Below are 13,214 nucleotides of genomic sequence, written 5' to 3' on the forward strand. Positions count from 1 at the left end.
GAATTGAACTCAGTTCCCCAGGATCAAAGTCCACTGCACTAACCACTAGGCTACTCCTCCACTCACTCCACACAATGTAAAGTTACTTTTTTTAATTAGTCACTGTACATGATTACATTGTTATAATCTGGAAATATGGCCCATTTTTTTTTCTCATTATTCTTTTGTAATCCACATTGAGCCACACTTGGGTGAAGCAGAATAGAAGTGATCATGTTAGATTAGATTAGACTTGGAGGTGATCATATCTAATGATCATAAAGTGGCTACACAGGTAGAAAAGGTGACAGTCAAAGCCAGAAGGATGCTCAGGTGCATAGGGAGAGGAATGGCCAGCCTGAAAAAAAAAGATGATAGCGCCCTTGTATAAGTCTCTGGTGAGTCCCCATTTAAAATACTGTGTGCAGTTCTGGAAGTCACACCTTCAAAAAGATATAAACAGGATGGCGTCAGTCCAGAAAGCGGATACAAAACTGGTCAGTGATCTCCGTCATAAAGCGTATGGGGACAGACTTATAGACCTCAATATGTCTACTCTGGAAGAAAGGCGGGAGAGAGAGGATATGATAGAAATGTTTAAATATCTCTGTGACATTAATGTGCATGAGGTGAGCCTTTTGCAAATGCAGGAAAACTCTGGAATGAGAGGGCATAAGATGAAGTTAAGAGGCTATAGGCTCAGGAGAAATCTAAGGAGTTCTAACTTTTATGAGTGTAAATTGTACACACAAGGAGTGACACGGGCTGCACATACTGCAGCAGGACATGTTTATCCACTCATAATCTAGCTGAGATAATATTTAACCATCTCTCTGACCTCATGTGCAACTTTCTTTCCTTATTTTCTAACTCTTCTCACTCTCTTACCTATCTTATGTTCCATCTTTGCTTATACCCTTCACTGTCAATTAAAATGTTCTATTATGTATTGTGTTGACATTGTAAGTAGTATACAATGTCATATTTTGTATTGTTATTTGAATATTTTTACTGCTGTAATTATCTATTGCTTATGTTTGTTTGATTTATTCTTACTGTACACCACCTTGAGTGAAGTCCTTCAAAAAGGCGGTAAATACGTCCTAATAAATATATAAAATAAATTCTGTTTCTGTGTTTCTAACTTAGATTACTTTATAATTGTGCACCATGGTTTTGTTATTTGTTTACAATTACTACCATCTTTATATTGTACTGTTATTTTTATTGTTTTATTTACCTGCACTCTGCTTTGTACTTTCACTTTGATAGAGCAGAATAGAAGTGCTGAAATTAAATTAAAGTAAATGAATTATGTTGTTATTGGTATGGGGATCCAGCTGGCCGATAGAGGACATCATGTGAGAAAAGCCAGGAGATGCAAAGAGAAAGCAATTTGGCAGTAGTCAGGTGTGTGCTCGCTCGCGTTCTCTTTCGTCTCATTTCTGTCCAATATGATATTCTCCTTAGGGACAGAGGAACAGCTTTTTGGTCAGAGTAGCCAAACAGACCAATTTCCAGGTCTACCCCCAGGCTTTGTAGTTGATGATGATATGTAGGGCCATGGTCTCTGACCCACTTCATTCCACTGTATGTGCTGACCCATGGAAAAGCTCAGGAAGAAAAGGGTAAGTGAAGGAGAGCAGCATGGGAGGGAACAATGGCGAAGAATAAGTAACACAATCCCATCTTGTCACCTACCAGTTCACACTAAAAGCTAAAACTACCCAAACTGCTGCAGAATCAGATTTGTAAAATTTTCCCAGGAAAGGAGAGTCTACCTTCAGTTCAAAAGTAACATTTGAGCTTCTTAAAGACTGTTTTTAAATACAAAAATACTTCATATTAGCTGTTTCAGTCTTTTTGTTCTTACAAATTAAGGATCATAGATTTAAAGGTCCATTGTTTTAGCACAAGTAAAAAGGAAAAAAAAGTCATCCATCTCTCATGCCTGGTCAGCGTGTCCTACTGAGGAGCTCATCTGAACCTGTAATACAGCTATGTTAACTCTCTGCTGTGTATAACAGATTTCCTAAAAGTCATGACAATATTGTGAAAACAGTGAGTGAGTCCGTACTTCAGAAAAGTCTCTGCAAGAAAAGGTAGTATAAAATATTCAGAATGATACTACCATCTGTTGGTGAAAAATATAAATCCACAATAATTTTGCCTTCCGTATACTCTGAGATGAGGGATTAAATTCTATTAGCCAACTGAAGTGACTGTCTTATGTGGCGTTTCCTATGCATTTTTAGTTTTATGTAAATTACTTCATAATGAGGTAAGAATGAGAATTTGATGGCCATCCAGATAATTCTACCTCTCTATTCTTGTCAGTTTGAATTATGGAGTGACTTATGGTGGTAAATAGCTGATCTTCACATCTAAATGATGGCATTGTGCAGTGCTTCAGAGGGGGTCTTACACTGTAGTCTGACTAAGGAGTTATGAAATTTCTGTGGGAGCTGAGGCCATGACCTGCTGGTTGTGGAAGCCACTGAGGGCCAGATGCACTAAACTTAAGGAGCCATTAACGAGCAAGTAGTAAACCCTGGCATGCACTAAAGACTTTTTTCCAAGGAAGGTAGCAGCTAACAAAAACTGAATGCAGATGAGCAAATTGTGTAGAAATCCTATTGTAATGAGATGCACTAACCTTTTCCGATTGCCTTAACGCTGGAAAATCTAACGAGAGGTCTGTACCTCTCGTTGGGGCTGCGCAGGATGAAAAACTTCTATAATGTTACAAAAAAAAATCAGGGGGAAAATGTTCTCATCAGGGACTTTCTTTATGGACATGCTTCACTTTAAAAAAACAAAACTTTAAAAACAAAACCAAACTAAATTGTACTTGGTTAGAAGATTGTATTGTTTCTTGTCTGTGCGATGTCATCAATAAAAATTATTAAATATAAAAACAAAACCAAAAAAAGGACGAGCGCATTTAGCTCATCTCAGCCCCCCCCCCCTCATGAGGTCACTGCCGCTCCCCCCTGCATTGAAATGACAGCTTCAGCACCGGCCTCCCCGCCACCCCCCCTGAGGTCGCTGCCGCTCCACCCCCTCCACCCGCCACCGGGCCCTCACAGCGCCTCTCACCTCCATGTGAAGGCGCTGCAGCAGGCAACATCTGATGGCTTCCCTTCAGACTTCCCTCCTTTCCTCCCTGGCCTGCCCTCGTCTGGCGTAATGAACCTACATAGGTAACTTACGTCAGACGAGGGCGGGCCAAGGAGGAAAGAAGGTAAGTCCGAAGCGATCAGCTGTTGCCTGGTGCAGCATCTTCACACGGAGGTGAGAGGCGCTGTGAGGACCCGGTGGCAGACGGAGGGGAGGTGGGGGGAGCGGCGGGGGCGGGGCCATGGGGGTGTGGAGGATGGCTCGGAGGCCGGTGCTGAAGCTGTCATTTCAATGCAGGGGGGAGCGGTGGCGACCTTAGGGGGGGGGGGGCTGAGCTGAGCTAAACGCGCTCCTCTTTTTTTGTTGTTTTTAAAGTGTTTTTTATAGTTTTGTTTTTTAAAATGAAGCACATCCATAAAGGACGTTCTTGGCATGCGCAGAGCAGCCAGCATAACGCTTGGCTGCTCTGCGCATGCTCCACACCGACCGACTGGCCGACTGTTTACCGATGGAATAGAGAATGCAAGTGAGCTACACCGAGTAGCTCATTTGCTTTCCTATTCCTTGATGCATGCCCTTACCTTACCGATTCGCTAAGGGAATCGGTAAGGGAAGGGCTCTAACGATTTTTTAGTGCATCTGGGCCTGAAAGATTTAGCTTCAGAAGGAGCTGCCCTTCCAATTGTCAACCAGCAAGGGAGTTTAGGTGCAGTAGTCAGTAAGAGCAGGGAATAGGGGCTGGGGTGTTAGACCTGACAGCATGCAGCACTGTCATTCGATGGACCTGGATTTGATTACTGAACATGGCTTCTGCTGATGTCTCACAATCCCAGGATGAAGGGAGTTCTAGTCTTCAGAGTGACACCTACTGATGGGTTTAAAAATGCATTTGCCTTAGGTTCCAAAGAGAATCCCAGTCTGTCCGTCTCAGCCAGAAGACTATTGCTGAGCTAAACAATATTTCCCTTATTCCTTATTTGTCCTGATTAGATTGTAAGCTTTGTTGAGCAGGGATTGTCTCTTCATGTTCAAGTGTATAGCGCTGCGTACGTCTAGTAGCGCTATAAAAATAAGTAGTAGAAAAAAAAAGTATTGGGGAATAATGATTTTTTTTTTAGCACCATAATTCTAAGTGGAGCAAGTTCAGACTGAGTTTTAAGCTTAATTTTCTTTAACATTTATATTACCCCAACAGAGTTCAGGTGGGTTAGAGTAAGAACATAATTCATAGACACAATAAAGCATACAATTACCAACTTCTTACATTACAATACAAAAATCTAAAATAAAAATAATTAATTAATCGGAATGCAATAAAACAATCAGACTTTAAAATCCCAGCAAAGGGAATCATAAGAAAGAGGAGGCCCAATATTCAAAAGGTTTTAACTAGGCAAGAGTAAGTGGATAATGTTAGGACAGCCTTTTTGCTGCCCTAACTCTATATGCTGAGCTACCTGGGTACCAGTCTGAATATCGACTGATGTCTGAATAACTTCCAGGTAGCATGCTGACCCAGATATTCAATGCCAGTTCCTGGGCCATTGAATATCTGGGCTTAAATCAACCACAGCTGTCAGCGGCTCAAAAATTGCTGACTGCCATGGGATGAATATCACCTCCAACATCTCCAGAATGATTGATTAATTGTTTTTTATTAACTGTCTCTCAACATACATAGGATTACCATATGTCCGGATTTACCCGGACATGTCCTCTTTTTGAGGGCATGTCCGGGCAACCAGACAGGTTTTGCCAATCTGCCCGTTTGTCTGGATTTCTGGACAAATGGGCAGGCTGGTGGGCAGGCCGTCCTATAGGACGGCCCGCCCACCAGCCTGCCCATTTGTCCAGAAATCCGGACAAACGGGCAGATTGCTAGCCTCCCCTCCCCTTACTTACTAGTGCCCTAGTGGTCTAGTGACCTCTTCCGCCTCCGGGACAGGAAGAGCCCCCTCTTTCCTGTCCGGAGCGCTGCCCTGCATGCATCCTTCCTGTTGCTGATCCTCAGAGCCGATTCAAAATGGCCGCCGAGAGTTGAAGTGACCTCACAAGACTTCAACTCTTGGTGGCCATTTTGACTCAGCGCCAAGGATCAGCAACAGCAAAGCTGCATGCAGGGCAGCACTCCGGGCAGGAAAGAGGGGGCTCTTTCCTGCCCTGAGGAGGTCACTAGACCACCAGGGCAGTAGTAAGGGGAGGGGGATGATGGGGAGGGGGGGCGATGGGGTATGTGACAGGGGGAGGGGAAAGTGTGACAGGGGGCGGAGTGATGGTGTGACGGGGGGCGGGTGTGAAAGGGGGTGGGATGGGGTGTGTGGTGGGGGTGGGGCATATGTCCTTTTTGGGGACAAAATATGGTAACCCTAATCATATGCATGTCAGCAGGAGATTATTGCAGAGACTAGGAGCAGTGGAACACCTTTCTCCAAGGGTCTACTGTGTTGGACTGGGACCAAAAATTGCTAGAACCAAGGCCCTTGTGGCCCTTCCTGTTCTGCTGCCTTTGGCAGAGACTAAGAACAGCACTACATAATGTGTTAGAGTATGTGATGGAAAAATGAATCTCTGGTGAAAGGTAAAGATAAATATCCTCAACTAACCACACTTGTGTAGTGTTACAACTCACCAAGCCTATAGGAAGGAAGGAAGGCTTGCTATTCAATCTCTACATTTAAATGGAGAGCAGGAGAAGAGCAGTCAAACAAAAGGCACCTAAAGCATACACACACCAAAAGAGACCGGAGCAGGAGTCCCAAACACTCATACACACACAGGCACACCCACACAATAATAAATTTAAAAAGGAGAATAACTAGAGGAACCCTACAAAGGGTCAGATTCACGATGGATCCCCACAAGGACTCCCACACCTGATAGGAAAATAACCAGAGGGCCCCTACATAGGGCCCCACATGGACTCCGCACCAACACGCCAATAGGAAAGTACCCAGAGGAACCCTATTAAGAGTCCCCTCAAGAGCCAATGCCTAAAACGCCCGGCAGGTGAATAACTAGAGGGTACTGTGAAGAAACTGTGTGTTTTAAGCCTATAAAATGTATTGGATATTTTCCTGCATTGATTATGTTCCGAATGTATTTTTCCTATTTGCCAGCAGGTGGTGTTTCTTTGCTGTAAAGCTGTTACTGAGAACTGAGTGGTTTTTTTTTTTTTTTTAGTTTGACACAAACAGGAAGCAAGAAGCAGTATTTATTTGAAATCTTGTTGACTGGGCTCTGATTGGCCCAAGAGCTCATCTTATTTGGACGTTACTGGTTTTGAGTTCAGTTTCAGCCTGGGAGGAGAGAGAGAGAGATCTCTTTGCTGAAGCTCTGTGAATAGCTATATGCCCTGACCTTCCCAGGTACTGTTTAGACAGTATATAGTTTAGTTACTATTATAAATGATCCATTTTTCAGTTACCTGTTATTGTTTTCCAATTGCTCTATTTTGTTCCACTGTTCAATATTTTTAAGAGAATAAACATAATTGTTTGTTCACCTTGTTTGTCTGGACTGATAAAAAATCCTAGTGGTTTTTGTGTTGGTTCTGTGAGTGCTTTCTGGGAACTGTGGGACCACTGGGAGTGTGGCTCCAGTAACCTAGAAATCACGGGGGATAATTTGAGAGCAGGAGACTCACCCAGAGGTGGTTGAGACCCAGTCGGTGGGATGAGGGTGTTAGTGTAGAGCACAAGCGGCAGGTGCAGGCAGACCTGAGCTGTGTTGGGGATAGAACTAAGTGGCCGCAGGGTAACCTCAGGCAGGTGGCCAGGCTTTTCGTGACAGGTACCAAAAAAGGACCCGCATTAATACTTCCAATAGGCAACACCCCAAACCTAAATGCACCTCAGAATGGCAAACCTAAGAATATGGGCTTCCTACCACATGATAAATGGATAACCGGGATACTAGCAGTATCACTTAACGAATGGAACAAAATCCCTATACGCATCACAGACAAACGACATCACCAACAACTGGAAGAACCAAAGTACAACCCTCATAACAAAATAGAGACCAAACCAACAACAAAAAAACAAACAAGAACAACAGACAACAAGATCACAACCTTAAAAGAGACACTACACAGACAACTACAAGTTATGAAACACACCAAATTCAATTATGATACATACACCAAGATACCTGCCAGCAGAAGACTTCCTGTGGTGATATTCGGTGCCATGTTATCTGCACTGATTTCCTTCTCTGGCGCACTTGCTGTGTTTTAGTGAAATTGAGCATATGAGAAGCCTGTGCATGCTCAATTTCATAAAAAACCAGCATATACACAGAAAAGAGGGAAGCAGAGCAAGTAGCACAGCGGTGAATTTCGCTGCACGAAGCTTCTGCTGGAAGGGCTTTGGGACCCCAGCCAGCCAAACTAGCAGACCTTGGGGGCCTGAATCCAAATTTTGGGGGCCCAGGCCCCTAAGGCCCCCCATGTCTACATCACTGGCCATCACAAAGGGCTTTTTTTTCTACTTGTTTTATTTCTGACCATATGCTAATGTTAGCATTAGTGTGTGGCCATTTAAAAATATTAACACAGGAGCACTTACTACCTCCTGTTTAGAAGGCGCTCAAGGCTTGTATGTTATGAATGTGCAACCCAATTCTATAAAAGTCACCAAAAATTGCGTGTGCAAATTTGGGTGCATGCTTAATTTGCGCATACAATTTAATTGAATAATGAACCAATTAGTGCTAATTGACTTTTTAACAAGCAATTATCGGAGCTAATTTAAATGAATACATTTAGGCACATGATCCGCATCTAAATTTTACACACCTCATGGAAAAGGGGGAGCAGAAATGGGAGGTTTATGGGCTTTTGGGGTGGAGAGTGGTCATGGATTCGAGTTACATGTGGAATTATAGAATAAGAGGATTCCAAGTGTAAATTCAGGTGGGGACATTTGCACCATGTTTTTGTCTTTGCAAATGGACATGCCTAAATTTGCCCGTGACCCCTGTGCTTTAAAGCGCTGTTCTATAAACTGTGCCTAACTTTTGGTTCAGCTTATAGAATAGCACATAAGCATTTTTTTCCATGCCAACTTTTAGGTGCGATTTATAGAATTCACCCCTTGGTGCAGTGGTAATGTCAGTGCACTAGGTGACTAGTGCATCCATGCCCCTGCCACCCCCTCCAAAAAAAAAAAAAGAATAATTACCATGTGCATACTGCGTGCAGCAGGGGCGTAGCTACGTGGGGGCATGGGCCCCCACAAATTAAACCCTGGCTCCCTCTACATTTGACCCCCCCCGCCCCGCCGCATCAGGTACCTTGTTTGCTGGCGGGGGTCCCCAACTCCCGCCAGCCGAAGAGTCTTCTTCAGCGCCTGTCAACTCCAGTGCCTTCGTTGTGTGATAATCTGTTTCTGATGCCTTACGTCCTGCACGGGGCTACATAAAGGACGTGCACAGTGCAGGACGTCAGGAGTTCGAAACAGATCATCACACAGCGAAGGTGCCAGAGTCGACCGGCAGTGAAGAAGACTCTTCGGCTGGCAGGGGGTTGGGGACCCCACCAGCAAACAAGGTACCTGATGGGGTGGGTGGTGGCTGGGGAGGGGGTTTGCGGTTGCGGCGGTGAGGGGTCCAAAGTGGTAGGGGGGTCGGCGGCGGGGGGTCGGCGGCTAAACAGTGCCCCCCCACCTCGGGCTTTGGCCCCCCCTCCCACTGAGGTCTGGCTATGCCCCTAGCATGCAGAAGATAAAACTAACACAACGCTTTAGTGTGTCCTGCTTTAGGCCATTTTTCCTGTGTTAGGTAATGCAGCTTAATGCAGTAATGCAGCTTAATAAAAGGGCTCCGAAACAAACAAGTGCCTTGGGTATCAGCAAAAGTGTAATGTGGATATCTGTCATTTAGAAGGACTCAGAAACAGAAACTTGCTTAGGGCCAGCCTGATGAATCAAAGGCAGTGCTACATGCCATTATACCGGAGATGAGTTTTATTCCCAAGCTTAATGTCTGTTTTTTGAGCTGGCTGGAACTGGGGATACTGCAGAGGCAATGTTCCTTTCATCCCATCCAGACACCACGAGTAGGATTACCATATTTGTTTAGACAAAAAAGAGGGCAGAACAAATGTAAATGGTTTCTATCTTTGCTAAACAAATATTTAGTGTAGCCTTTAGTTAATGAACAGTGACTTACTTACAATACAGCAGTAGACAAACTACTTTTCAAGAACTTCCGGATTTGAGTTTGACTGTGTCTGAGCCCAAGCGTACTTATCAGAAGGGCACATGTCCTTCAACAACTGTGGCCAGCTTCTGAGATACATGTAGAGAGGTTCTATTGAGATATATGTGAACGTCTTTGCATGACACATGCTAAAGTTGTGCTGCATGAACAAAATTCCTTTGACGGATTCAACCAGCAGGAGGACAGAGAGGGGTTCAGTCATGCCTTTCTCTCTTTAGCACCCCCACTGATTAAGAGGCCAGAGATGGGTTTCTCTCATTATGTGGCTAGGTTATAGGCACATAAACGAAAAAGAAGACATTTTCCTAAAAATTAAAAATCCTTGGAGAGCATGCATAGTGTTCCAGTTTACAGCACAGCCTCTGTCACATGATGAGGACATACTGGCTTTGCAGTCAAAATGGCTACTGTGGGAGGTCACGGCAGCCATTTTGACTGTGGAGTTGGCATGGGTAGGAGTGACTGGGAATCCTGGCCTCTAGGACTTCTAAGGTAGGCTTGGGGAGGGCCTTTGTGTGGTGAGAAGGTGGCAGCTCTTGGTTGGGGGTGGTGGGGGTGGTAGAGAGTGGTCAGGCTACTGAAGTCCGTTTCAATAATAGCTTTTTTCTTTTAGGAAGTTATCCAAACCTTTTTTAAACCCCACTAAGCTAACTACTTTTACTACATTCTCTGGCAATGAATTCCAGAGTTTAATCACACATTGAGTGAAGAAATATTTTCTCTGATTTGTTTTAAATTTACTACTTTGTAGCTTCATTGTGTTCCCCCTAGTCCTAGTATTTCTGGAAAGAGTAAACAAGTGATTCACGTCTACCCATTCCACTCCACTCATTATTTTATAGACCTCTATCATATCTCCCCTCAGTTGTCTTTTCTCCAAGCTGAAGAGCCCTAGCCACTTTAGCCTTTCCTCATTGGGAAGTCATCCCATCTCTTTGGAACCAGTGTCGCTCCCTCTTCTTTTCTCACCCCCCCCCCCCCCCAAGTGATTCACTGCCTTCTCCCTTCCCCTCAGTCCGTCAAATTTTAGTAGCCCCTGCAGCAATAACAGGCTGCCTGAGCCTGCGCCAGATCCTTCCCACTGCTGCGCTCTGCCTCTCTGACACAACTTCCTGTGTGCACAAGGGTAAGACACAGCAGAGGGAAGGATCCAGCGCTGGCTCAATCAGGCAGCCTGTTAAAGCTGCAGGGGCCGCTAAAGAAAGCAGGGTTGATGGAACAAGGGGAAGAGAGAAGAGAAAGCAATGCTGGAGTTGGGGGGAGGTCTGAAGGAAGAAGGAGGTACTGGACTCATGACAGGGCTGAATGAAAAAGAGAGAGCAGTGCAGGACTCAAGGGAGGTCTGGGAAAAAGAGAGAATGATATTGGATTCACAGGGGAAGGGCTAAGGAAAAAGGGAAATTGTTGCTGAGGGATAAAGAGGAAGAGTTGTTGGACTCAGAAGGGGAGTCTGAGGGAACAAGAGAAAGAGTTGGAGTCGAGGTGGGGTCTGAAGGAACACGAGGATGAGTTGCTGGACTTAAGAGGGGGGCACTGAGGCAAGAAGGAAATGTTCTGGACTCGAGGAGAGAGCTTAGAGAAGAAGAAGGAAATGTCCTGGACTTTGGGGGAGAAGGGAGTTGTGCTGAACCCATGGGGGGGGGGGGGGGGGAGATGAGAGAGGGAAGGGGACAGGTGCTGGATCTACAGGAGTAGGGGGGTTAGGAGAGATACCAGACTATGAGTGAGGGAACCGGGGAGAGAGGAAGAAGATGACAGACCATTGGGTGGGGGGAGGTGCTGGGCCGAGGGGAACATGACAGACCATAGGTGGAGAGAGAGAGTGAGAGAAGGGGAGAGATGCTGGACCCACAAGAGGTGCAGGTACACAAACCCTGATGCCGTGCTTCTCTATTTGTGTTGGCGGTAAACCACACTTAGCAGACTTTCACTTCTGGTGTTCAGTTTGCCACTTATACAACCTGGGAAGGCACATGGCATTGGGATATGTGTAGCCACATCTCCTGGCACCAGGCTGGGTTTCCTGAGTAGGATGTCCTCTCTGAGCCATTACCCTTCTGAACACTGAAGCTGCACTTTTTTGAGGGGTGGAGAAAGGAGAGAGAGAGGGTGGACAGGGATCTGCTGGACCATAAGAGGGAAAGGGAGAGAAAGGGGACATAGAGTTGAGTTGCTGCAGCACAGGGGTGGAGGGGAAGGGAAGGGGACAGGAAAATGCTAGACCATAGTGGTGGAGGAGAGAGGGTGATGACAGGGAGATGCTGGGTTACAAGGGTGTAAGAAGGAACGGGGAGGGGAAATATTTGGCATGCTGGAACCATGTATGAGAGACCATAGGGGTTCTCAAGGAGATGAATGATAGATAGAAGGATGGTAGGTACAGAGGGTAGAATTGTACTAATGGGGAGTGGGTGAAAGAGAAGGGAATAGGAGGCCAAAGAAGGAGTGAGACAGGAGATGTAGAGGTGAGAGAAGGAGATGGAAAGTTGATAGGTACTGACATGTGAAATATAGGTGGAGGATTGAGGAGTGAGGTGAAATTTGATGGGACAGACATAAAAGAGAGAAAGAGGAAATATATCAGAGACATATATAGTGAGGGAATAGAAAAAGATGAGGAAAGTGGAGAAAGGACAAATGGACCACACTCACAACAAAGAGAACAGAAGACAGATAGGAAAGCAGAAAAGAAGAAACTGGGTCCAACATGCTTGGAAAAATAAAGTACTCAGACAACAAAGGTAGAAAACAGTGGTATATTTTGAATTTATTTGGTGGAATATGTTAGCTTTGGGGAATATGCATTATGGATGTCTTTGTAGCATTTTTTCTTTTTTTTTTGCAGTACAGGAAGAAATGCATTTCTATTTTTATTTTTCCTATGTTATGATACACACCTAGTTTGAATTATTGGGTTTCCCTGTTCAATTTTTGTATTTATATTTCTAATTTGTAATCTTGTGTTCTGTATTTGGTGTGTGACTGAGGTGTGGTATTCTGTTGTGCAAGAAGGGGGGAGAGGCAGACTGGCTGCAGGCCTGTATGCAGGTGTACCCATCTTGGAATACTTTTTTCAATCTACTTTTATTCAATTGCTGCCTCTGGCCACTCTGGGAACTTCCCTCTGAAACACTGCCAAATGAAGGCCTGGGAAATATTGTGTTGGCAGATGCAAAAAAAAAAAAAAGGAATACCCATAGCTAACAAAAATGGCTCTTACAGAACTTCTTCCTTTTGCTTCAGTATACTTATGTGAAACCAACTTCTCTCATCTAATAGTTCTCAAAAGTGAAATGAGAAACCATTTCTGTCCGGAAATCAAATTGTGGAAATCAGACACTGAACTGAGATTCAGAATGCTTATTTCATCCAAAACCCCCAGATCTATTACAACTGTAAAAACAATATGTGCACCTATATTTCACCACATTTAAGATAGTCCACACTTTCAGTTTAAGTGGCTGTGGTTGCATTCCTTTTATTTTATGTAGACAGTGTCTTCTTTGTCTTTCCTATGTGCTATTTATTCTTAATTTTCATTTGGTATGTATATATAATAACCTGCTTTGGTTCACTCAGGCCTGTTTGGGGAAAAAGTAGCCTAGTGGTTAGGGTGGTGGACTTTGGTCCTGAGGAACTGAGTTCAATTCCCGGCACAGGCAGCTCCTTGTGACTCTGGGCAAGTCACTTAACCCTCCATTGCCTGCTGCATAGAGCAGGAAAACGTGGGGTACAAATGTAACAACAACAAAAAAAAAAGTCCTTCATAAAAGTGGAGAACTTGCCCATAGTGAGCAATCAGATTTCAAAGTTTCATTTTCCCAGGGAAAAGATGAAACTGGATTGGTCACTATTGGCAACTTCTATGAAGAACAAACTATTCTTCTTTTCTTATA

The 13,214-nt window shown here is 44.4% G+C and overlaps 1 protein-coding gene across 1 annotated transcript in view; it reads left to right on the forward strand.

Moving 5' to 3' along the window:
* Positions 1–13,214, forward strand: part of LOC115464759 (nephrocan-like) — a 60,220-nt gene that overhangs the window by 585 nt on the left and 46,421 nt on the right. The window contains exons 2-3 of the mRNA XM_030195112.1: positions 1,450–1,534; positions 2,007–2,081. Of these exons, the coding sequence (XP_030050972.1) occupies positions 1,450–1,534; positions 2,007–2,081 (160 nt within the window). The remainder of the gene's footprint in view (positions 1–1,449; positions 1,535–2,006; positions 2,082–13,214) is intronic.

The sequence above is a fragment of the Microcaecilia unicolor genome, chromosome 3 (assembly GCF_901765095.1).
Source record: "Microcaecilia unicolor chromosome 3, aMicUni1.1, whole genome shotgun sequence".
NCBI lineage: Eukaryota > Metazoa > Chordata > Amphibia > Gymnophiona > Siphonopidae > Microcaecilia > Microcaecilia unicolor.